This window comes from Sciurus vulgaris (assembly GCF_902686455.1).
Source record: "Sciurus vulgaris genome assembly, chromosome: 16".
NCBI classification, from domain to species: domain Eukaryota; kingdom Metazoa; phylum Chordata; class Mammalia; order Rodentia; family Sciuridae; genus Sciurus; species Sciurus vulgaris.
In genome coordinates this window covers 2778644-2803071 of record NC_136477.1, presented here as the reverse complement: position 1 = coordinate 2803071, position 24428 = coordinate 2778644, and the positions used below count along the sequence as shown (strand labels likewise).

The following is a 24428-nucleotide window of genomic DNA, read 5'->3' as shown; positions in this document are numbered from 1 at the left end:
TGGTACAAAGAGGAAACCGAATCTGGATAGGTGGCCCACTAGACTCAGGATTGTGGCTCACTTGGTCCCAGCCCGGGACAGCCTCAGCTCCCCCAGCCCAGCTGTGCACGCCCATCACTCCCCACCGCGGCTTCCCTTCCGCCCCACGCCCCTCGCCCCGCGCCCCACGCCCCGCGCCTCAGGAGCATGCGCACCAGCGCCGTAGGAGGCGAGCGAGTGCGCACGCTCCGGAAACCGCCTGGAGTCGGTCTCCGCCCCTCTCCCCTGCGGGAGGCGGGCTCGGGCTGCTGCGCACGCGCCGCGGCTGGGGGCGGGACCCGTGCGGCGCTCGCTCTCGCGAGAGGCCGGCGCGCGAGCTCGTGGCCTTCCCCTCCCCTCTCTCGGCCTCCCGGGTCCCGCTGCAGCGTCAGCCTGCTGGGGCCTCGGCCCCCTCGCCTCAGCCCCGTCGCCCTAGGCGCCCCCTGCCCGGGTGCCCCGCTCCGCCTGCCCCGCCGCCCGGCGCCGGCCTAGGCCGCGGCCGCAGCCCCCGACTCGCGTCGGCACCGCCCGCCCGCGGCCCGCCCCCTATGGGCCCCGGCTGAGGCGCCGCCGCCGCCGGCCCGCGGAGCCCCGATGCTGGCCCGGAGGAAGCCGGTGCTGCCGGCGCTCACCATCAACCCCGCCATCGCCGAGGGCCCGTCCCCCACCAGCGAGGGCGCCTCCGAGTGAGTGGCAGGGATCGGCCGGGGACTCGGGGACTGGCGGGGGTGGGGTCCCCGGGAGGAGGGGTCAGGGAGGGGGTCCCGGGAGGAGGGGTCAGGGAGGGGGTCCCGGGAGGAGGGGTCAGGGAGGGGGTCCCGGGAGGAGAGGCCAGGGAGGAGGTCCCGGGAGGAGGGGTCAGGGAGGGGGTCCCGGGAGGAGGGGTCAGGGAGGGGGTCCCGGGGGGAGAGGCCAGGGAGGGGGTCCCGGGGGGAGGGGTCAGGGAGGGGGTCCCGGGAGGAGGGGTCAGGGAGGGGGTCCCGGGAGGAGAGGCCAGGGAGGGGGTCCCGGGAGGAGGGGTCAGGGAGGGGGTCCCGGGAGGAGAGGCCAGGGAGGGGGTCCCGGGAGGAGGGGCCAGGGAGGGGGTCCCGGGAGGAGGGGTCAGGGAGGGGGTCCCGGGGGGAGGGGCCAGGGAGGGGGTCCCGGGGGGAGGGGTCAGGGGGGGGGTCCCGGGGGGAGGGGGCCGGGAGGGGGGTCCCGGGAGGAGGGGGTCAGGGAGGGGGTCCCGGGAGGAGGGGCCAGGGAGGGGGTCCCGGGAGGAGGGGCCAGGGAGGGGGTCCCGGGAGGAGAGGCCAGGGAGGGGGTCCCGGGAGGAGGGGTCAGGGAGGGGGTCCCGGGGGGAGGGGCCAGGGAGGGGGTCCCGGGGGAGGGGGTCAGGGAGGGGTCCCGGGAGGAGGGGTCAGGGAGGGGGTCCCGGGAGGAGGGGCCAGGGAGGGGGTCCCGGGAGGAGGGGCCAGGGAGGGGGGTCCCGGGAGGAGAGGCCAGGGAGGGGGTCCCGGGAGGAGGGGCCAGGGAGGGGGGTCCCGGGGGGAGAGGCCAGGGAGGGGGGTCCCGGGGGGAGGGGTCAGGGAGGGGGTCCCGGGAGGAGGGGCCAGGGAGGGGGTCCCGGAGGAGGGGCCAGGGAGGGGGTCCCGGGAGGAGGGGCCAGGGAGGGGGTCCCGGGAGGAGGGGCCAGGGAGGGGGTCCCGGGAGGAGGGGCCAGGGAGGGGGTCCCGGGAGGAGGGGTCAGGGAGGAGGTCCCGGGAGGAGGGGCCAGGGAGGGGGTCCCGGGAGGAGGGGTCAGGGAGGGGGTCCCGGGAGGAGGGGGTCAGGGAGGGGGTCCCGGAAGGAGAGGCCGAGGAGGGGTCAGGGAGGGGGTCCCGGGAGGAGGGGTCAGGGAGGGGGTCCCGGGAGGAGAGGTCAGGGAGGGGGTCCCGGAAGGAGAGGCCGAGGAGGGGTCAGGGAGGGGGTCCCGGGAGAGCACTGTGTGGGATTCCTATGAAGAGAGCAGGAGGTGGGGGTTCCTGGGAGGAGAGGTTGTGGGGTCTCTGACGAATTATTGACATTATACCCTTACGGGAGGAGACAGGGTGAGAGACCCCCGAGTAGCAAAACTGGGGTAATAGGTGGTCCCTAGATAGTAAAATCAGAGCATTTTCAGAGAACAGAATGGGGTGAGTGGTTCCAGACAGTGAATTGGGCCCAGAGGTTTCTCTAGGACAATCAGGGTGTTTGGGATGCCTAAGTGACAAGACCGGGTCCTGAGAGGACAGGATGGATGAGGGAAAGGGAAAGGTAGTGGGACGTCCCAAGTTGTGCAATAAAAGGGGAACCCTGAGAGGTCTGGATGGGGGGATCTAAGGGATTGGCGAAGGGTTCCTGAGACCAAGAATGTAATAAAAAGATCTTGCTAGTTGGGGTGGGGGAGACCCCTGAAGCTGGGGAGAGTGTGAGGATGTCACCAGGAGGTAAAGGGGCTAGAACCAGGAATTGGGGGGCATTCAGAGGCAGGGACCCCAGAAAGTAGGTTCTGAAACAGATTTGGATAGTCTGGGGGGGGGACAAGAAGGCCTGGAGGGTGACAGGTTTCCAGGGCTTCAGAGAAGTCAGGGGTGATGGGGATGCTCCATCTACTCTACTGCAGAACGGTGTCCTGTGAGGATGAGATGGAACTCGGTGTGTTGGGGGCACACACTTCGAAGGTCATGCCACGATGACCTCTTCATTCCTGTTTCCCTCAGGGGCAGGGTGTCTCCTGTGTCCCCATGAGGGCAGAGTGGGACGAGTGTATGATGTGTTTCCTGGTCTTGCCACTCAGCCTGGACAAGGGTGGGGATTCCATGTACATGTTAGTTAACACCATCACAGCCAGACATGAGGACATTTAAAAATCCACCCCTGTCCTTCTCTTCACGTGGTTTCTGGGGTTCATCCTTTGAAGGATTCCCCAGTGGGGGAAGCTGGCCTGGAGTTCCAGACTTTTTTATTTTTTATTTCTTTATTTGTTGATGAACCTTTATTTTTATTTATTTGTATGCGGTGCTGAGAGTTGAACCCAGTGCCTCTCACATGCTAGGCAAGAGCTCTACCACTGAGCCGCAGCCCTGGCCCTCCAGGCTTGGTTCTTCCTTACATACGCACATACCCCAGTCGAGTCCGTTATATGTAAGGTAGACTACTCACCGGCTCCAGAGCGCATCACAGATGTCACAGGGCAGAGCTCCAGGCTTTCGGGAGTCTGGCCCAGACCTGCCTTTTCAGTTCCACAGCAAGTAAGCGAGCTCAGCGGTTGGTGTTCACTTCTTTGCCCTCTCTCTGCTGATGATCATTATCTTGCCATTTCGCCTTCTGGGTGATTGTTTAACAGGTGCACAGTAAGCTCATGCTTAGGCACCTGGTCCAGGCTCTGGGGCCTCCTTGTGTGGTGTTGTGACCTTATGTACTTACCCACCGGAGCCTGTTCCTCTGCCTGCACTGAGACTCCATGAGCCCTTCCTCCTGATTCTTTGTTGGATTTTAGTGGTACTGGGGATTGAACCAGGTGTTGGTTTACCCCTAATCTATATCCCTAGCCCTTTTACCATTTAATTTTGAGACAGCGTCTTTTTGAGTTGCCCAGGCTGGCCTAGCGGGTCATCCTCCTGCCCCAGCTTCTGAAGCCCCTGGGATTATAGGTGTGTGCCACTGCACCTAGTCTGCCTCCCCGGTTTTGATGAGAACGAAGTGCGGTATCTACAGCCCTCGGGAGAGTGCCTGGCCCCTGCCTTCCTGCAGGCTTTTCGCAGTCCCAGCTCAGGCATCATTGCCAAGCGGCAGGTCACCTGCATTCTGATCTGTGTTCTTGGCTCATACCTTAGAGACAGAAACTGGGCATGGTGGTACATGTTTATAATCCTAGTGCCTTAGGAGGCTGAGGCAGGAGGATTTTTAAGTTTGAGGTCAGCCTCAGCAATTTATCAAGATCCTGTCCTAAAATAAAACAAAAAAGGGCTGGGAATGTAGCTCAGTGGTAGAGCACTCCTAGTGCAATATCTCGTACTACAAAAGTGTTTTACAGAGTTACAGGTCAATAACGGACTGTCGGGATAGGCAGGTTCCTGATAGAACATCCAGTTTCCCCTTGTCTGCTGCTGGACCCCTCTCAAGGGCTGTGCACCTTAACACCTTCTCAAGCTGGTGACTGCGCACTGCTGGACATGGCCAGTCTCCCGTAGAGACCTTCACTTGGAGCTGTGCCGTATGACGCAGTCACCCCTGGCTGCAGTCAGCCCGACAGTGGTGCATCCAGGTTCAGAGAGCTGCGAGCATGCTGTGTACATTCTAGACTTCAGACTTAATACCAAAAAGTCGACGTTCAGTAATGCCCTTGTGTCAAGTACACGTTGACACTGGTGCTTCTGCCGGGCTGTGTGTGGTGTCAGGAGGAGGTCCACCTGATTCCCACTTAGAACACGTGTCCTCGAAATCTTTATTCTCATGTTTTGCAGTGCTGGGGCAGAACCCAGAGCCATGCTCGTGTTAGGCCAGTACTCTGCCCAAGGAGATTTTAAATTGTGTACGTGGCTTCCCTCCTGCCTCTGTTGGACAGAATTGGGGTCTTGTGGTCATTGAACTAAAATTTACCCATTATGGGGAGCTGATTTTTGTCCCACGATCAGGTTGAAAGTCAAGGCATTCATAAAAACAGCTTGTCAGATTCTCCCTCGAAACTTCCTTGTGCTCAGTAGACAATAGAGAAGGTCTGTTCTTTTTCTTTTTTGGTACCGGGGATTGAACTCAGGGGCACTTGGCCACTGAGCCGCTTCCCCAATCTTATTTTATATTTTATTTAGAGACCGGGAGTCTCACTGAGTTGCTTAGCACCTCACCATTGCTGAGGCTGGCTTTGAACTCGTGATACTCCTGCCTCAGCCTCCTGAGCTACTGGAATGGCAGGTGTGGCTACCACGCCTGGCCGTGGTTGGTTCTTTAAGGAGTATTTAGGAGCCACATGTAAATGCATGCAGCCTCTAGTAAGGGAACAGGTGCTGGATGCCCGGCACGCCCTGGCAGGGTCTGCACCCCTCCTCCTTCCCTGCAACTGCTCATCTTTAATTCTTTCAAATTAGAAGAATATATGGGGCGGGTTCAGTGATTCACCTGCCATCCATCGGGAGACTGAAGATCTCCAGTTCAAGGTCAGCCTGGGCAACTTAGTGAGACTCTGACTCAAAATAAAAACTAAAAAGTGTTGGGGTGCAGCTCAGTGGTGGAGCCCCTGGTTCACGCCCCACACATGCGGAATAAGTCAGTAAACAGACGCCCCTTGGCTCTGGTCCCCTCCTGTGAAGCCGCTCAGAACACTTGCTCCTCTGCCCCTGGCAGAGACTGGTGTCCTGACCAAAGCTGTTGCTCACCTGACTCCCAGTTCCTTCATTTTCTGGTGTGGTCTGCAGGCCTTCTGGGTCCCTTGAGCTGCAGCCTGTCCCCAGGGTTTCCTGAAATGTGTAAGCAAGGGTCTGGCCTTCAGTTCCGGTCACCATGTGTTGGCGATGGGGGTGCATCCCTGTGTCTCCTTGCTGGAGTGTGAGCCCCTGGGATCTGGCATCAGGCCCTCTTCCCTTTGGTTCCCTCTGACCTGGCACCTGGCTGCTCTTACAGCTGGGGGTGTCATCTCGCCACCTCTGGACTTGCCCCTGCTGATCGTGTGTTGGACCCCACAGGGCAAACCTGGTGGACCTGCAGAAGAAGCTGGAGGAGCTGGAGCTGGACGAGCAGCAGAAGAAGCGGTTGGAGGCCTTCCTCACCCAGAAGGCCAAAGCCGGCGAGCTCAAGGACGACGACTTCGAGAGGCTCTCAGAGCTGGGAGCCGGCAATGGCGGCGTGGTCACCAAGGTCCAGCACAGGCCGTCTGGCCTCATCATGGCCAGAAAGGTGAGCAGGTACTGGGATGGGGCCTTTGCTGTCCGGCTGCCTCCCCAGGGACCCTGAGTGTGAGAAGCCCACTTGTAGTCAGTACGCAGCAGTGCAGCTGCCACTTACCTCTCTGGGTTAACTGACCTCTGCCTTCTGGAGGTTGTAATTCAGGTCCTGGGGCTGGGGTGTGGCTCAGTGGTAGAGCACTTGTCTACCACGTGCCAGGGCCTGGGTCCCATCCCCAGCACACAGAAAAACCGGAAACCAGTTTCCCAGAAGCCCTCTGGGCTGTGCACAGCCGGGTCCAGAAGTATGGCAAGCAGAGTTTTCAGGAATATCCGTGTATTGGTCAGAGGTCTCCAGAGAAACAGAATCGATAGCCTGTGCGTACACTCATGTGTACATGTAGAAATTTATTTTTGAGATGCAAGGGATAGAACCCAGGACCTTGCACGCGCGAGATAAGCACTTCACTCCATGGCTGAGCCACGCCCCAGCCCGAGGGGGCATATTCTAAGGAGTTGTTTAACATGGTGGTGGCATTTTAGTCTGAAATGTGCAGGGCAGAGCAGCACACTTGAAGTTCCAGCTGGAGTGTGAAGGCTGCCTGGAGGCCTCCTGCCCTCTTCCTGGGGCCCCTCAGCGTTTCCTCTTGAGACTTACAGCTGATCGAACGTGGCCCCCCCACACCTCAGAGGGTCACCTGCTTACTTAAGAACCTACAAATTTAACTGCTCCCCACCTTTCCAGCAATGTCAAGACTGGTATTTGATCAAAATCTGGGTTCCCAGGCTAGGGGACACATAAAGTTGGTGTCACCCCCCTCGTGGGATTCCACACACTCTGATGCAGACAGCACCACCTGCTCACTCATCCTGGGCTCTGGTGCTATAGCAGCCTCTCTAGAGTCCCTGGGAGGTGTCTGGAGCTGAGCCCAGGAGGGCATGCTCACTTGGGGATAGAAACTCCTAACAGGGGACCCTGTGGACAGACTTCTGCTCCTTCACATGTGTCCCATGCGGAGAGCTCACTCTTCTGGAAACCTGTCATGCTGCAGTCACTGCCACTGCCCGGGTGTGGGCTTCAGGGTCCCTACACAGTTACTTTCCCAGGTCACTGGGGATTTAGCTGTGCAGCTTGCTCATTTTTATTTTCGTTTATTTATTTAGGTACTGGGATTTTAACCCAGGGGCACTTTACCATAGAGCCACGTCTCCAGCCGTTTTTAATTTTTAATTTTGAGGTGGAGTCTTACTAAGTTGCTTAGGCCTCACTAAGTTATTGAGGCTGGCCTTGAACTTGCAAATGTCCTGCCTCAGCCTCTTGAATCACTGGAATTGTAGGTGTACGCCACCACACCTGGCTCTGGCTTCCAGAGCACCTCCCTGCACCCCTGCAATCCACAGCTGAGGACTTCCTTTTCTGTTCCCTGTCTACTGGCAGTCTTTTCAGAATCAGAGCAGCCCTGGAAATCTCGAGCCTGCCTTGCCTGTAGCACTAATGTGAGATTCAGAAGGCAGTAGGGACCCTGAGGACAGTGTGCTTGTCAAAGCAAGGGCTCTCAGGCCAGTCAAGGGGTCTTCTGTGTGTCCCTCATGCCAGGTAGTAAATTGTGAACCAGGACCTGCGTGTCTGCCGTGCAGCACCGCAGCTGAAATGCTCAGATGAAACGGAGTCAGCGCCTTGACAGGCCTCCCAGAGCAGACCACCTGTGGACGCAGGGCAGCCCTGGCCTGGGGGAGCCCGCTCTGCAGCTAGCATCCCCTGGTCTGTTTGCTTCCCAACCAGTGCGACATGCCAGAAAAGCTGCAAAGTCTGATCTGGGAAGCCCAGGAAAGCCTCCCTTGGTTTTTGTAGTCATGCTTGTTTGTCACCCTTGTAAGTGTGAGCAGACACTGGTCATCTGCTCCCCAATGCATCCTGGAATTTTGGAGCGACCTACTGGCCTCCTGGGGTGGCCACGGTGCAAATGCTGCCTCCTGGGCGACCCAGGGCCAGAGCTGTGCTCTGTAGGCCAAGTTAGGTGGAAAAGAACCAGCAGAGGGGCTGGGTGGGCATTAGCTTTGGGGGAAACCTGGATCATGACCCTGGTCCTCAAGGTCACAGGGAGCATGCGCTACACACTCCTTGGGTTCAGGGCACTGTCAGACTCTCACTGCCCCTTGACCCAGCACCTTGTGCTTCTCGTGCCTTGGTGTCCTCCCACAGGAAGCCATTTGTCCCCAGTTCTTCATTTTGGTGGCTCCTAAACGCAATTTCCTTTGAGCCTCAGCCCAGTGTCACCTTGCTGCCATTCCCTGAGCACTCATTAACCGCCTGCCAGGTCTCCTGATGACATTCTGCCCTGGTGTTATGCTTCTCTCTCCCCTCCAGACCAAGGCTCCAAGCAGGGACTTTTCTTTTGACTGCTGGCATCCATAGTGACTCTGCAGATGTTTGCCAAGTTGATAGCAGTAGTTTTCAGAGGTGCACATCTGGTCTTGCCTCTGGCAGATGAGGGGACTCAGTCTTCGGCTCGTCCCCAAGCTGACCAGGTCTGAGGTTCTGAGCGGCCAGGACCACTGACTGGCTTGTAGCTCCTCCCTGGGCTGTGGGCTCGAGCTCCCTGTGGGTAGGTAGTTGGGGTTGCTCCTGGTGTCTGATGTCTTTCCTGCATCTCTTGGGAAGATCCCCCTGACTTCCTGCCTTTGGAAATGTTTTTGAATTTGATGACGGTTTCCACTTGTCTGTAGGAGCTCCAGTGGAGGGAGTGCTAGCTCCCTGGGCCTCAGTGTGGTGTCCCAGCCTGGAGGAAGGACGACTCGGAATGTGCCCACTCGTCTCTGAGGAGACAGGCACAGTGACCACCCGCTCTGTGTTCTTGTTCCGGGTGGGAGTCCCAGAAGGCTGGGCCCTGGCCCAGGTGTGATCTGTGGCAGGGGCCCTTCCTAACAGCCCCAGGTGGAAAGGCTCTGCCCTGTCGGTCTTTCTGTGACACCTCAAGTGGCAGTCCGCACACTGCACAGCGGCACCTTTTTTTTTTTTAAACATATCACTCAGTGATTTCTTTTGTAATATATTCAGCGTTGCTTCATTTATTACCACAGTTGGTTTGAGAAACATCTTTACTACTCTAAAAAGGTACCTGTCCCCGTGAGCAGTCACCCTCCCCAGCCCCGAACTCATGTCAACCCTCCTCCCCAGGGTTAACTGTCTCTACAGGTAATCCATTCTCTTTCCCTGGATGGTTCGTTGTAAAAACAGCTTGGTTGATAAGCAGTCATATACCTCACAACTCACGCATTTAAAGTACTCAGTTGACTAGACACAGCATATTCACAGAGTTGTTTGGCTTTCACTGCATTTAATTCTAGAACATTCTCATAACCCACAAAGAAAATCCTATACCATTAAGGCCAATACGCTCTCTCCCTGCACCCATAAGTTCACCTCTGGACTCCTCTGTCCTGGACACTTCCTGTCAGTGGAGTCACATACTATGTCCCTGTGTGTCTGGTTCTCACTGAGCATGATGTCCTTGAGGTTCATCTACGCTGCAGCTGTATCATCTTGTTCCTGCTCGTGGCTGAGAGACCCTCCCGAGAATGGATGGGGCACGCTGTGTCAGTGGACACGTGGCCGTTCCCCTCTGGCTGCTGGGAACACTGGTGCACATTTCTGGTCCCAGTTGTGTGGCCGATCACTTCTCTTGGGCAGACTCCTGGGAGGGGTTGGTTCTGAGTGCTCTGGTGAGCTCCAGGGCCAAGGCCCTAGTCTCCCCGCCCTGCAGTTCCAGTGCCCCTTGGTGACCTGCCCTCCTCCTTGCAGCTAATCCACCTGGAGATTAAGCCAGCCATCCGGAACCAGATCATCCGAGAGCTCCAGGTCCTGCACGAGTGCAATCTCGCCGTACATCGTCGGCTTCTATGGTGCCTTCTACAGTGACGGGGAGATCAGCATCTGCATGGAGCACATGGTGAGCGCCCAAGGTCGCGTCTGGGCCCTCCGAGCCCCTGTCCTCAGAGGTAGCAGCTCAGCAACTTCCGAGGACCTTCAGTGTCGCTGGAGCCAGCTCGTGGGATCGTGCATTTTCTTCCTGTTCCTCAGTGACGCCCCCCTTCTCAGTTGTGCTTCCTGCTGGAGGGTGGGGATGTGGCTCGCTGGCAGCCTAGTGAGAGCCACCTCTCTTTCTGCCCAGGCTGGTGTTCCCAGTGTGCGTGGACCTGTGTGGTCCTTGCCGCTGGTTCTGTGGCAGACACGGGGCTGCTCCTGTGCACTGCCCCATCTAGAGTAAAGTGGCGTGCAGTGTCAGTGAGCACTGTGGGGTGAGTTCCACAGTGGGCGCTGGGCCCAAGGGTGTGTGTGAAAGAAAGTGATGGCCGTTTCCATGTGGCAGTTTGCTGCTTCCGCTGAGGGAGCATGGCGACCTGAGCTGCTGTTTGAGGGCACACCCCTGCCACCACCCCAACCCAGAGCTGGTTCCCAGTCCTGGTGGGGCTTAGGCACCTGTTCTTCTCTAAACCACACGATTGGTGCCTGTGTGGGCCCCTTGTTCAAATTTTCTTAGTTTGAAGCTTAGAAGTGCGGTGGGATCAAGTGTACAAAAGCAGAAGTGGTCAGAGCTGTGGAGCCTGGGAGGAAATGGCCCCCTCTGGGCTTCAGGTGCCACAGCTGCGCATAAAGGGCTCCCCTTGCAGAACCAGGGCTCATCGCTGTTTCACGTCTCCTTGGTGGTGCCTTGCAAGCACGCCATCCCCTGTGACAGTTTTGTACAATGGCAGGAAGTGAATTTGAGCAAGAGCCCCACTCAGTTGTGGGGTCCAAGCTAGGCCGTGCACATGGGAGTCCTTCCTCACCTTGAAGAAGAGTCACACCCGGCCTGCCTGCCTTGCAAAGCCCTGGTTCAGGGAAGCCAGAGGGCAGAGGGATGAGAGAGCACCCCAGGTGTGGTGCCCTCCCTCCCTGCTTCTTCCCTAACTGGGGTGTGGTTCCTGAGGCCCCCTGCTTACCTGTGGGAAGGAAGGAGCTTCATCTCCTGTCCCCCCTTTATGATGGGTGCTTAGCACAGTTGTCCAGTGTAACCAGCACTGCAGTCAGGCGCCAAGCAGCTCCTGCTGCAAGAGGGGAGCCCCCAGCCCTCCTCTGCTCTATGGACCTGTCCTTTGCTGTGATGGTAAGCATGCAGGAGTGGGAGATGGTGTGTTCAGCGTGTGCATGGGCACTCTTGGGTGGCCCTCACGCCCATGCCTTCTGCAGGCAGGGCTTATGATAAAACAAAAGCTGGGCATGGTGGTGCATGTCTGTAATCCGAGACTTCGAGGCTGAGGATCTCAAGTCCAAGGCCATTCTCAGCAATTTTGCAAGACCTTTAGCAACTTAGGGAGATCCCTTCCTTAAAAGAAATTTTTTTTAAAGGTCTGAGAGTGTAGCTCAGTGGTAGAGCACCCCTGGGTTCAATCCTCGGCACCAAAAAGAGGCAGGACAAGGGTGGGGATGTTTTTTCTTTTTCTGGTACCAGGGATTCAATCCAGGGATTAAATGCAGGGACGCTTAACCACTGAACCACATCCCCAGCCCTTATTTGTATTTTATTTTGAGACAGGGTCTCGCTGAGCCGCTGAGGTGATCCCTGAGTCGCTGAAGCTGGCTTTGAACTCACAATCTTCTCGCCTCAGCCTCCTGAGCTCTAGGGTGTGGATTCTGAAGTGGGAGTGAGCCTCCTCGAGGAGTCCCTGGGAGGAAGGCTGTGGCCAAGCACAGTGGTCTTGGACGTGCACTCTCCTCTCACTGCAAGACTCTGGAAGGCTGGCAGCTCTCTGTGGGAAGTCGGGGAGGTGGTGGTGCCTGCTGGGCAAGCATGAGCAGGCTCATCCTCAGAAGCACCCAGTGCCGCTGGAGCATTGAGCAGAGGACAGCACGTCCTTGCCCTGTGGCCAGCATCCTGTGCTTTTTCGTCCTCTCTATTATCAGTGCCTGCCTAGTTGGTGCCTGTCTCAGTCTGTTTCCAGGTGCTGTAACAGAATGTCACAGGCAGGTAGTTTACCCAGGAAAGAGGCTTATTGGGTCAGGGTTCTAAAATTTGGGAAGTCTGAGAGCACAGCCAGCATCTGCACACACGCAGTCATAGCTGGGGAGATGGAGCTGAGCAGGTGCTCTGGAGGCTGCCGGTCTGACAGAGTCCCGCTTGCAAGAAGAGGCCCTGGGCATGGGGCCGTGTCACTGTGACCACGATGGTCTTGTGTAACTGGTGACTGGCGTGTTGGTGCTCACGTCGGTGAATGGAGGAGTGTCGACTCCTACTGTGTGGGCTTTCTCTCACTGTAATCTCACTGCAGAGCAGAGGTTTATCGGCTCACCATCTTGCAGTTTCCTGTCCGTGATAAGTGGCTTCGGGCCTATGGTGATAGCAGACCATGGTGGGAGCGTCTGGCAGGGCAAGACCACCCATGGCCAAGAAGCAAGAGAGAAAAAGAGGAAGGACTGCAGTCTCACTGTCCCCTACAGGCCACACCTCAGCAGCCAACCCTCCCAGCAGACACGCCTCTTAAAGGCTCCGGCACTTCCCAACAGTGCCAAGCTGGGGACCAAGCCCTTGACACGTGGGCCTTCAGGGGACACTCCAGGCCCAGACCACGGCGTGTTGTGAGCAGCACAGCTTTGCTGCAGAAAGTTACACCTACCTGCCAGCTCTCGTTGGGACTCGACTCAGGATCAGCAGTGCTGGCTGCTCCTCTGTGACCTGAACCTTTTGAAAACTCAGAACAGAACCCCCTAAGCAGGGGGCCAGAGTGGGCGGTGGCTGTGTGCTGACCACACAGGCACCTCCCAGCATTCCTTGGGGTCTGGTCAACTCTGCTGGAGGACGCGCCCCATGTTCTGTAGCGGTGAGAAGCCCAGGTGCACTGGGGAGCTGGCAGTGCTGCAGTAAGGCAGCGAGAGGCTTGCGATAGGACAGGCTGTTGCTTTAAACTCTGTCTTTCCCTTCGTGTATAGGCGTGTGTGTGCCTGTGTGTAAAGATGCAGAAGAGTGTCACACATCAGGGGCGGAAGGTGGAACTGCCAGGGCTCGGGGCAATTGCTGACTGCCTTCAATTTTTTACACTTGGAATTGAATCCAGCCGTGCTCTACCACTGAGCTACATTCCAGCCCCTTTAAGAAATGTTATTCTGAGACTGCCTCACTAAGTTGCCAAGGCTGCCCTTGAACCTGTGATCCTCTTGCCTTGGCCTCCCGGATCTCTGAGATCATAGACATGCAGCACCACAGCCAGCATTACATTTGCATGTTTTTATAAGTGCAGCATATTCCATCTGGGGATGTAGCTCAGCTGGTGGAGTACTTGCCTCGGGTACACAAGCCCAGGTTCAATCCCCAGCAGCACAAAAACAAAACAAAAAAATCATATATTACTGTTCAATAGCAATACATTTTCAGGAACATTTGAAACACACAAAATAAAAGTGTCTGGGGCTGGGGATATAGCTCAGTTGGTAGAGTGCTTGCCTTGCATGCACAAGGCCCTGGGTTCAACCCCAGCACTGCATCAATCAGTCATCAATCAGTCAATAAAAGTGTCTAATCACATAGAGTGAGATTTGGGTCACAGAGATCTGGGTGCAGTGTTTCCAGCACCCCATCCTTTCCCGTTGCTCAGGCAGATAACTTACCCTGACAGGCTGTGGGCACCCCAGCTGCAGGCTGGTGGCTCACTGGGTTTGATCCTGCCTGGTGCACCCCGTGCTCCAGCCCCACCCTGAACCATGCCTGGGGACATTTTGGTTGTACGACTGGGGTCGCTCCTGGCACAGAGTGGGTGGAGGCCAGGATGCTGCTCAGCACCTGCAGTGCCCAAGACGCAAACTACAGTTTGATGGGCCCCAGTGTCCTCTGGTGAATGTGCTGGCAGCCCCCACCCACCCTGCCTAGCGGAGGGAGGGGTTTCATGCACACTGGGGAGATTCCTGGCCTGGTGCTGAACCCACTGACCCCCAGCTCCCCCAGCCGATGCCCAATTTCTTTACCCCGCTCATACTTGTTGCAACTCTGAAGAGTTAAAGCAAAGAGCCAGGCACTTGCCAGGCCTGTCCTCCCAACTGCTTGGGAACTGAGGCAGGAGGGTGACCAGTTCACGGTCAGTCTCAGCCACTTGTCAGACCCTGGCTCAGAATTTTAAAAATGAAAAGAGCTGTTAGCAGGGACTCGTTTTCCCTCTTAAGTACTATTTGTTTTTGTTTTGCCTTTTTAGTTCTTTTTACATCTATGATACAAACAAAAAACAAGAGCAAGGCACAGTGGCCACACCCGTACTCCCAGCTGCTCCCAGAGGCTGATGCAGGAGGGTCACAAGTTTGAGGCCAGCCTCAGCAACTTAGCTAGACCCTGACTCAAAATAAGATTTTAAAAAAGTGCTGGGGATGCAGCTCAGTGGTGGAGGCCTGGGTTTAGTGCCCAGGACCAAAAAGGGAAAGATGAGGCAAGAAGAGCCGCGCTCTCTGCACGCGCTCACCTGGTCGGCCAGGTGCACTTTTGCAGCCAGGCCTGTGGACTCCTAGCTCTCAGGCCTGCGCCACACCTGTCCCTCTATCCAGGTGACCAGAGCTCCTTCATAGAATCACCTATGGGTCTCAGAAGCTTCAGAGCATATAGGGTTTTGTGGCATCTTACAGTACAGTGGGGCAAAGGGGGGACCCAGCACCCCTGAGGCTGCCACCTCTCCCTTGTTCCCCAATGACAGGACACACATCCTGGGGACTAAGCCATCTTTGGGGTCCTGGAAAACAGGTTGGAGAAAATTCCACCTCCCAGACTTCCTATTTCAGTTCCCTCTGTGTCCAGCACAGAGTAGACTCCTGTCGGGGGGTCTGGCCGACAGTAGGAATTGGCAGTGTCACCACCGTGTGCCCAGTGCTGGCCCAATGGCGTGGCCCAGACTCCTCTCCCTCCCCTGGCACCTGGGGCAGCCCCTTAGTCCCTGGGCAGCTGTGAAAGAGACATAAGGTCTGTTCCCTTGTCTGTCCGTTGGGTTTGAGGCTACACCCAAATGCTGAAGGGAGGCTAGCCAGGGTGAATCATCTGCAGGTCCTCAGCAGACGCCTGGCACAGTGGCGAGTGGGGAGGAGTTTCGATGCCCCTGCCCTATGCTGGCCTTCCTGAGCACCTCTCCTGTGGCCGAGGAAGCCCTTGGTTTGTGTGGGGAAAGCCAGGTGGGCTGTGGACCCTGGCCAGCCAGCCCTCCCCTGCTCTCTCCTGCCTCTCCAGTGTCACCCTCGGCCCACATGCCCCTGCCCAGCGTGCTGGGCCAGAATAGAGACCGAGGAGCAGGGTCGTGGCCTGCATGTGTGGGTGTGGTGGCTGCTTGGATTCCAAGCCTAGCCGCTGCCGGGGCTGCACAGATGACCTGTGGCTCCCAGGGCCAGCTCTGTCCCCAGCCGGGGTTTTGGTGAAAACTCAGCAGCAGGCCCGGTGGGGCTGTGGGGCGCACACCAGTGTCCTGGGACACTCCTCCTCCCCTTCCTGCTGCGGGCGCGGCCGCCCTTGACTGGAGGGCCGTGTCTGCCCCAGCCTGGCCGCCCTTCCGGCCGGCTCTCCACAGCCGCTTCTCCACGCAGGATGGTGGCTCCCTGGACCAGGTGTTGAAGGAAGCCAAGCGGATTCCTGAGGAGATCCTGGGAAGGTCAGCATTGCGGTGAGTCTCGCCCAGACCCTGGGTGTGTTTCCCCGGCCGGAGGCGCTCATCCTACGCCAGCCCCTTCCTCATGGCCAGGGTCCAGGAATTGCCTAAAGCCATTGCCAGTGCTCGTGGGGCCCCTGAAGAGAATTGCCAACTCTGTCTCCACCGGCTGTGGGACTTTGAGCAAGTTCCTGGGGTGCATGGTCCCCATCTGCTGGGTGAAGGTGACTTTTAAGATTTTCCGTCATTGTCCTTGTCCCTGCCCCTCCATCTCGGGTCTAGCTGAGGTCTCCGTTGAACAGCTCTGTGTAGAATGGCCGCCGCCTGCCCTCCATCTTGTGGCAGGCAGACACCACTGGCCAGGGGACTCAGGTTGTGTTAGTCAGGAGCTGGTTGAAGGGGAGATCCAGGGGTGGACATGAACCTGGGACCTTGCTCTCCCCTCACTGTCCAAAAATGCTTTGGGCAGCCAGGGGACAGAGAATGCTTTCCAGCCTCTGCCCGGCAGGTGGCAGAGCCCCAGGGCCTAGAGTCCTGCCACTCCTGTGTGAACTCAGCAGAGCATGTGGCTTCCAGGAGCCTGCATCTGTGTCCATGAAATGGCCTGAGGTGCACCTGCCCACACAGGTGGAGGGTGATAGGACGTGCGGCCTGGCGCTCAGCGTTCCAGAAATGGAGCCGCTGTGGACACCATCATTGACCGCTTCCTCTCGAGGAACCTGCCTTTCAGGGTGCGACCTGGCGAAACAGCCCACTGCTCCCTTGGCCTGTTCAGTTGCAGGGATTCCCTAGCACAGCCTGGAACCTGAGTACTCTTGGGGGATGCCGTGAGGCTGGTAGGGCCGAGCCTGGCTCTGCGTCTCTGGGTCACTGCCTCTGCCTCTTGTGTACACAGCCCCTCCTCTTCCAAGTAGGGGGGACCAACATGCCCGTCACAGGTTGTGTGGGAACCAGCAGTTTGCACACACCCCACCACCGGCAGCCAGCCTCCTTGCTGGCCTCTGTTCTTGCTCTAATCCTGAGAAGTTGAACACAGCCTAGAACAGGGTTCTCTTGGCCTGTGCCAGACACTGGCTGAGGCCAGGGAAGCACCCTGCTGGCCCTGCCCTGCTCACCCAGTCCTGTGGCCCCTGCAGGTTCTCCGGGGCCTGGCATACCTTCGAGAAAAGCATCAGATCATGCACCGAGGTAAGGAGGCCTGTGCCCTCCCCAGAGCCTGGCGGGCCACCACAGTGCCCAATGGCCCCTCATGCCTGGCTGACCTTGTCCTCAGATGTGAAACCCTCCAATATCCTGGTCAACTCCAGAGGAGAGATCAAGCTGTGTGACTTCGGGGTGAGCGGGCAGCTCATTGACTCCATGGCCAACTCCTTCGTGGGAACGCGTTCCTACATGTCTGTAAGTCCCCGCGCAGTGTGCACTCCCCAGCCGCCCTGCCTGACCCATCCTACGTGAAGTCTGCACGCCCTGGACTTCCTCTGCAGCAAAGTGCTGCTCACTTCCTAGGCAGGGCCTCTTCCTGGAAGTGCCTGCCTGAGGTAGTGACCATCCAGTCCTGGGCACTTCGTAGTTTCTGAACTGAGATTGGAGATGCCCAGGAGCTCGGGGATCCTGAGGAGCTAGCCTTGGCTTGCAGGGAGGGAGCGGTGCCTTTGCAGGGCCATGACACTCTGCCAGAATCTCCAAGTGATGTGGCTTCTGGGAGCCGCTTCTACACCCTCTGCGCCCAAGGCCTCGGGCACAGCATGGCGCACACGCGGGGATGTGGCCCCATGTCTTCCTGTTACACTGGTCCTTAGCTGGGCAAGCGGGCTGGGTCGATAGCAGGGCCTGGCCTGCAGGTGCGGCCCACCCCACACCTCCTCCTGCCCCGTCTCTCCGCAGCCAGAGCGGTTTGCAGGGCACACACTACTCGGTGCAGTCGGACATCTGGAGCATGGGCCTGTCCCTGGTGGAGCTGTCCATCGGAAGGTACCCCATCCCGCCGCCTGATGCCAAGGAGTTGGAGGCCATCTTCGGCAGGGCCCGTGGTCGATGGTGCAGAAGGAGAGCCCCCACAGCATCTCACCCCGGCCTCGACCCCCTGGGCGCCCCATCAGTGGTATGGCCTGAGCCTGCAGCTTCTGGTGGGGGTTGACCACACAGGCACTGCTGCTCCCGGGATGGCAGTGGCCTCCCTCTGGCCCCCTCGGTACACCTGTCTCCCTGGATCGTGCCAGCGGGTCAGCAGTTCTTGCGTGGTGCTGGGGCTTCTGGGGACATTGCTGGAAACAGCAAACGCCCCAGACGTGTCCGGGTCTCACACCTGTTGCCGCCAGCTGGAGGGGTGTGAGCCCAGCTCCCCAGCCAGGCCATCGCGTGGCTTCTCCAGCATTTTATCATGGGAACGACCAAATGTGCAGACAAGTGGCAAGAAACGCTCTCCTGGGCACCCACCACTAGCTCAGCGATGAACGCGGGACCATTCAGGCCAAGCCACCCGGAGCTCTGAACTTGAGAACTTGGCTCGGAACGTGCAGCATGCAGAAAGCACGTCAGGAGGGGAGCCAAAGGCGACAGGCCCTGCAGGCTGTGGGAACTGTCACCAGGACACTTTGCCCGCTCTGGGGGAGAGGGCAGGGGAGGCCAGCCGGCAGCAGAGCCCGAGCAGCTCCTGGGGTCCTGAGGTTCGATCTTTTTAAGTCAGGTGACTAGAAGTGAGTTAGGTCAGAGCCCGGAGGACCGCGCTGTGGTCGAGCTTCCACTTCACTCCTGCAGGTGCACAGCTCGGTCCTAGCACCTCGCAGAGCCCTGCAGCCATCACCCTCCTTAGTTCCAGAGCATTCCATCACCTGAAAGGGAACAGCTCCCCCGTCCTCACCCTAGCCCCTGGGCCCACAGATGCACATCCTGTCTGTGGACACTCCTGTCCCTTGGTCACACACCGTCGTTGTGTATCTGGTTCTCACTGAGCACAAGGTCCTCAGGTCCATCCATGCTCCTTTTGAGGGCTCAATAATATTCCATTCCATTCTAAAGGAATAATTGCATTGTTTAGCCACCACTGTGGCCGGGTGTGTGAGTGGGTGACAATTTTGATGCACCCCCAAGCCCTATTCCCACCTGTCTGCTGCTGCAGACAGACCACATGGGTGTCTTAGTCTCATCCCGGGGGAGAGTTCACAGGTCTTTGTCCTCAGGCCTGGCCTGTGCCCCTCTCAGCCCCACTCCCAGATGGCAGCCACCTGCCTGCCAGCACCTCCCCCAGCCCATGCCCTGGCCTACATGCCCATTTCAGGACAGGCAGGAGGCGAAAGTCCAGCTGCCGAACCCAGACCTGGCCAGCTGGGTCTCAGACAGGGGTCAGCCACCCCCTGCCAGCTTCCTGTTCCAAGCGGCATCTGGGGCTTGTTGTTGTCACCATTGGCGGCTCCAAGCAAGGTCATTCTGCTGTCCTTACTCAGGGCGCGCCCCCTCCCCCGCCCAGCCTGGAGCCCAGGAGCTGTGGCTTTGGCATAGCCCGATGCGTGGCTCCCCAGCAGGCCATTCCTCTGGCTGCTTCGTTCGGCTTGAATTTGCTGCAGGCTCAGGAGAGCAGTCTCTTTTAGGGAGCCAGGCCCTGAGCGCTGCCACCGCCCTGTGACGTGGCCGCTGCCCTAGCCTGGCACACCATGATGGCGCTCAGTGTGCCCGGCCCCCCAGGCCTTCTCTGCCCCTCTCACTCGTTTCTGTCCCCCACTGCGTAGGTCACGGGATGGACAGCCGGCCGGCCATGGCCATCTTCGAGCTGCTGGACTACATTGTCAATGAGGTGCGTGCTGGAGGCCTCTGGCGCTGCCTGGGCACACCCAGGGATCTGCAGGACGAGGGTGTCTGGCGCAAGCCCGCCACGCCTCTCCCGGCCGCACAGGGCCCCCGCCTCACAGGGGTCTGAGTTCCTGGACGAAGATGAACTCAGAATCCCCGTCGCAGCCCCTTCCCTGCCCCTTAGGCCCTGTCCCCCGCAGCTCCTAGGTTGAGCAACCTGGTGTCAAGTGCTTGGGCTCCTAGGTAATGCCCTTCCACAGAGAAAGGTCTCCTGCCGCCTCTGGGAAGGACGCCTGGCCCCAAGGACAGGCTGGCCCTGCAGCAAGGCTCTGGGAAATGGGCCACCTTCCCTTCCCCTTCTCTCTGGGCCCTTGGTGGCTCCTCACAGCTGCCCCAAAAGCAGAAAGTGCAGCTGTGTCCTACATAGATGAACAGGCGACCTCGGGGCTGGCAGTCAGGAGGGGCACAGCCTGAACCGGAACCCTCCCGTTGACCAGGTCCTCGGGGTCCACTGGAGTCAGGGAAAGGACAGTGGCAGCAGCCAGGATGACTGCACTGGTCCCAGGTGCAGCGAGCACACCGCTCACCCTGAGTGTCCAGGGCGCCCCCCATACTCCCGGGGTCATGTGCAGGCCAGACCCTCAACTCCTGCGATGCTCGTGCCCAAACCTGGGAGCAGCTGGCCCCGTGCAGTGCTGGGCCGGAGGCAGCGGCCTGGGCTTGGAGCCCGAGGAGCATGTGCTCCGGGAGGACACGCCTCCCGGCCTCTCCCAGTCATCCCCAGCCGGAGAGGGGATGGCGCTCTCCTTCCCGTGAGGGCCAGGAGGGTCGGGTGAGGGTCCCCCGCCAGTGGCTGACCGGCCCTCGTCTCCCCACAGCCGCCTCCCAAGCTGCCCAGTGGTGTGTTCAGCCCACAGTTCCAGGAGTTCGTGCACAAATGGTGAGCACTCGGCGTTGCCGTGGCGGCAGGCGGGAGGGTGCCCTCAGCCCCAGCCGTGGGCTCAGACGCGTCCTTTCTGCTCCTGGTTCTGTTGGTACCAGGGCCATCTGTCAAGGGTCCTGAGCAGTCAGCAGCAGGACTTGGCAGACACTTAAACCCACCTAGAAAGCCAGGGTCCCTTTCTGGGATGTGGTGCGTACCTGCCATCCCAGTTGCCCGAAAATGGAGTATGAGCCTGGATGGGGGGCTCTTGGGCCATTTGCAGCTGCCACCTTGCTGTCACCTGGCAGGAAGAGGGAAGTGCCCATCCAGCAGGTTTTTCTTGGAGTCACCAACTCAGGTTCTCCTGTCCTTTACGGAACCAGCAGCGTCTGTGCTGGGGCCTCAGGCGAGCATCCTGGGGCCTGGGAAGCAGCCTCAGATGTGCCCTAGTGGCTAGGCTGCCCCCGGCCCTTCACACAGCCCTCCTGTGGCTGCAGGAGCCGCCCTGTCTCCAGGCACCTGGCTTTCGTTTGGAGAGCCACCCTGCGACCCTGAGCTGCTTGGAGTTGCTGTCCACAGGCTGTTTTGTTTTTGTGAAGGAAAAAGTTCCATTTTGACACGGGCTCCACGCTTGGCCTTTTATTAGAAATCCACCTGTAGTGGCCCAGGAGGCTGAGGGAGGGCGACTGCAAGTTCATGGCCAACCTCAGCAACTTAGCAAAGCCTGTCTCCAAGGAGTAATCAGCTGGGGCGTGGAGAATGGCACACAGCTGTGGTCGCTGCCAGACTGGCCCGGGCAGCGGGGCTCCCGCTCCTCTCCCTTTGCCTCCCCCTCAGGCCCTTGCGCTCCCTTCCCTGGGGGGCATCTTGCTCTGGACACTTGAGGCAGTGATGAAGCTCCTTTTCTGGGCAGGGGCCAGGTGGCAGAGTAGCACTGAAGCCGAGTCCCAAGCCCCTGGGCAGCCTCGCCACCAGCTGACTGCCCTGTCTTGTGCCTGTCCCCAGCCTCATTAAGAACCCAGCAGAACGCGCAGATCTGAAGATGCTCATGGTGAGTAGCACCCTGGATCCTAGGCTGCCTGGGGGGACTCGGTGGCTGGGTGTGTGCCGGGGGGCCCTGCTGTTGGCAGGAAACGTCCAGCACTGGCCAGGCTGTGGGCCTGGGAGGGCACAGGGCATTTTCCTAGAAGGGTGGTACCAGGGTTCCTGGGCAGTGCCCACCTCAGGCACCGGGTGGCCACAGGCTGGACCCTTTGTCCTGAGCAGCTCCCAGCTCCTGTGGCCCTGGGAGGTGCCCTGTCCTGTCCATGTGCTCTGCCACTCTCAAGGGCGTCCCTCTGAGACTTGGGACGCACGCTCGGCGTGCAGGGCGCTCTGCGCTGGCCAGAGCCTCCCTGAGCAGGCAGGAGGGCATGGTGGTGGCCTTGCAACCCAGCTGCTGGCCAGAGTGCCCCTCCCCAGCAGGGCAGGGAGAAAGGCTGCCCCGTGTCCCTCCCGCCCCTGCGCACAGGCAGTCCCGACCAGGCCCTCCCAGCCACACCTGCCCCCGTGGTCTTAGCACGTCCCCAGCATAGATAGCCCGGAAGGAGCCGTGGTTGGAGGCCAGGACGTTGGTTCTCAGCCCCATAGGTCCCCAGGTGGAAGTGGGCATCGTCTAACTGTTGGAACGGGGCATTTTCGAAAATCGAGCCGTGCCTTTGCTGGGCTCCCGCCTGTGGCACCAGTGGGTCCTGCAGGTCAGTGCGCACAGCCTGCCACCACCTCACTGTACTCTCCCCAGCCCTGCGGCGCTTCTCCTTGGGCCCTTGTACGCCCCTCTGGCCATGGCCGCACCTCCTCCAGGGCGGCCGTTAGCTGTGTGGCCTGGGCCGCGGTGGGCTAGCCCGCCTGGTGTGAGCCTGGTGGGCGGGGCCTCTCCAGCTGCTCCTCTGGAGGCCCTGCACTCGGCCGGGTCTTGAGAGCATGACAGAAGCAACACCTGTGCGTCCTGAGGTTCGGCCAGAAGGGCACTGATGTCAAAGGGCCAGGCGCCCTAGAAGTCGGCTGGGGCGCCTGGTGGGGAGCACTCGCTGCGCGCGGAAGCCCGGCTCAGCCCGCTGACTCCTGCACCCACCTGTGCTCTAGGCTCCATCGGGGGCGTGAGTCCCACGTGACGCCCACTGGTAGGCCGCAAGTCCCTGCCTCAGCCCCTCAGCAGCACATCCTGGCCTCGGACCCACGCGTCAGAGGCCCCAGAGCTTGGTGGCTGGTGGCTGCTGCTCAGACACTTTTTGAGTCAGGGACTGTGTAGAGAGGTCCTTCGGCAGACAGGACCATTCCAGATCAGATGTCCTCACCTGAGGTGGTCCTGTCCCCAGGGGACCCTGGGTGACCTCTTGGGACATCTGTGGTGTCCTGACTTGGAGCATCCAGTAGAGACTGGGGACATGGGTCACCTTGGGGGGCCCAGGACCCCCACCCCACAGGCAGCACAGGCTGTGGAGCTGCTGTTTCCTGCCCTGCCCCAGCCGCAGACGCGTCACTTCCGTGTTAACCTCCACGTCACTTCCGCTTTGCTTGGGTCCCCTCCTGGCCTGTATGTGGTCCTGGACGGGCACTGGCACCCCCTGGTCGTGTGCATTGCTGCCCAGGGCCAGCCCTCACGGCCCCCCTGCCTTCCAGGGCCACGCCTTCATCAAACGCTCAGAGGCCGAAGAAGTGGATTTCGCCGGCTGGCTGTGCAGGACCCTGCGTCTGAACCAGCCCAGCACGCCCACGCGCACTGCCGTGTGAGGGCCACCGGACGCCCGCGTCTGGCCGCCTGCCCACCCCCATCTGTGCCCGCCCTTCGGCCCCTCCTGCCCTGGGAACATCTGTGTCCTCGCATCCCCTGGGTTGTCGCCTGGCCCGGGAGGGACACTGCTGCTGTCACCATCTAGGAACCTGCTTACTTAGTTTTAAAAGGAAACACAAAACGGAGAGGAAAAGCAAACGCTGCCCATGGCGCCTCCTTGCTGCGCGGGTCTTCTCGGTGTTGGTCTTGCTCATCCCAACTGGAGGCTGGCCTCAGAGGCTCTCCAGGGCTGAAGCCCCAGTGCCTGGGCACCCAGCCTGCCTCAGCATCTCACCTGGAAAACCGCGCAGGCCAGGCCTCAGTAGAGCCCACTTCCTCCACCTCCCTCCCTGGCTGCCTCCGCCTTTATCACACAGCCTGGACGGCAGGCAGCCTCTGCCTCCTCCCCAGCCCACCGCGGGGCCCTCCAGGCTCCCTCCCAGCGCTGAGCTGACACAGCTCTGCAGAAAGGAAGTGCTGGGTTCCACGCTCTGTGGAGGAAGCCCAGCAGATGCAGCAGATAAGGCCGAGTCCCTGCCCTTGCAGCAGGCCCCACAGATGCGGCTGTCACCTGTACCTGTCCTGGAATCACGAGCCATGCTGGGCGCGTCTCTCCGCGGGCCCTCTAGCTGCTTGGCTGTGGAAGCGGGTGAGGCCTGCCCCGGGTCCCAGGTCTTCATTCCTTCGGGCCCTCGTGGCCCCCATGTTGCCCGAGGCCCGGCTTCCTGCCTTCAGGGCCACTCACCTCAGGCAGCCAAGGGAGAGGGCCCTTCTGGGCTGTCCGCACGGCCTGCCCTCTGAGCTCTCTGAAGCTGCCCCTCCGTGCTTCTGAGGACTGGCACCGCCAACGCTCACCGGCAGGCCCTGGGTTGCTGCGGAAGGCAGGAGCTTGCAGTCCTCCGGGAGCCCAGGACCGGGTGGCCCCTTTCTTCTCAGGACCCTTCTGGTCCTCTTGGTTTTTTCTGCAGACACCAAAGAGATGAGTTGGTGCCTCATTCAGACAACTTTGCTGGTTCTGCCACTGGGTGTTCTCTGCCCAGAGTCTCACATGATTTAGGTTCTTGGGAGGCTGAAGCAGAAGGACTGCAAGTTTGGAGGCCATCTTGGACAACTCAGAGACCCTGTCTCAAAAAATAAAAAGGGCTGGGGACAGAGCTCAGTGGCAGAGCAGCCTGAACTCATCCCCAGCACTGCCAAGAGGAAGAGACCGTGGCCTTTCTTCTCCTGACACTTCAGAGCTGGCTTTCCGACTGGGCCGCCGCTGCAGGCTGCCTCTCCTTGCCCTCACCCCATGCCCCTGCACACACCCGGCCTTGGCCACCCTCTAATCTGAGCTGGGCCCTTGCTGGCCCCCAGTGCTGGCCAC

The 24428-nt window shown here is 59.6% G+C and overlaps 1 protein-coding gene across 1 annotated transcript; it reads left to right on the top strand.

Annotated features, from left to right (window-relative positions):
• Positions 1–311: 311 nt before the first annotated feature.
• LOC306647042 (dual specificity mitogen-activated protein kinase kinase 2-like) lies at positions 312–24269 on the top strand. The gene is given in 14 exon segments (XM_079116041.1): positions 312–704; positions 5700–5910; positions 9700–9774; positions 9776–9847; positions 15481–15535; positions 15538–15557; positions 16679–16730; positions 16816–16955; positions 17443–17562; positions 17565–17643; positions 19268–19332; positions 20207–20268; positions 21256–21301; positions 22912–24269. Coding segments are annotated over 14 exon segments (1200 nt in total). The 5' UTR covers positions 312–612; the 3' UTR covers positions 23023–24269.
• Positions 24270–24428: the final 159 nt, after the last annotated feature.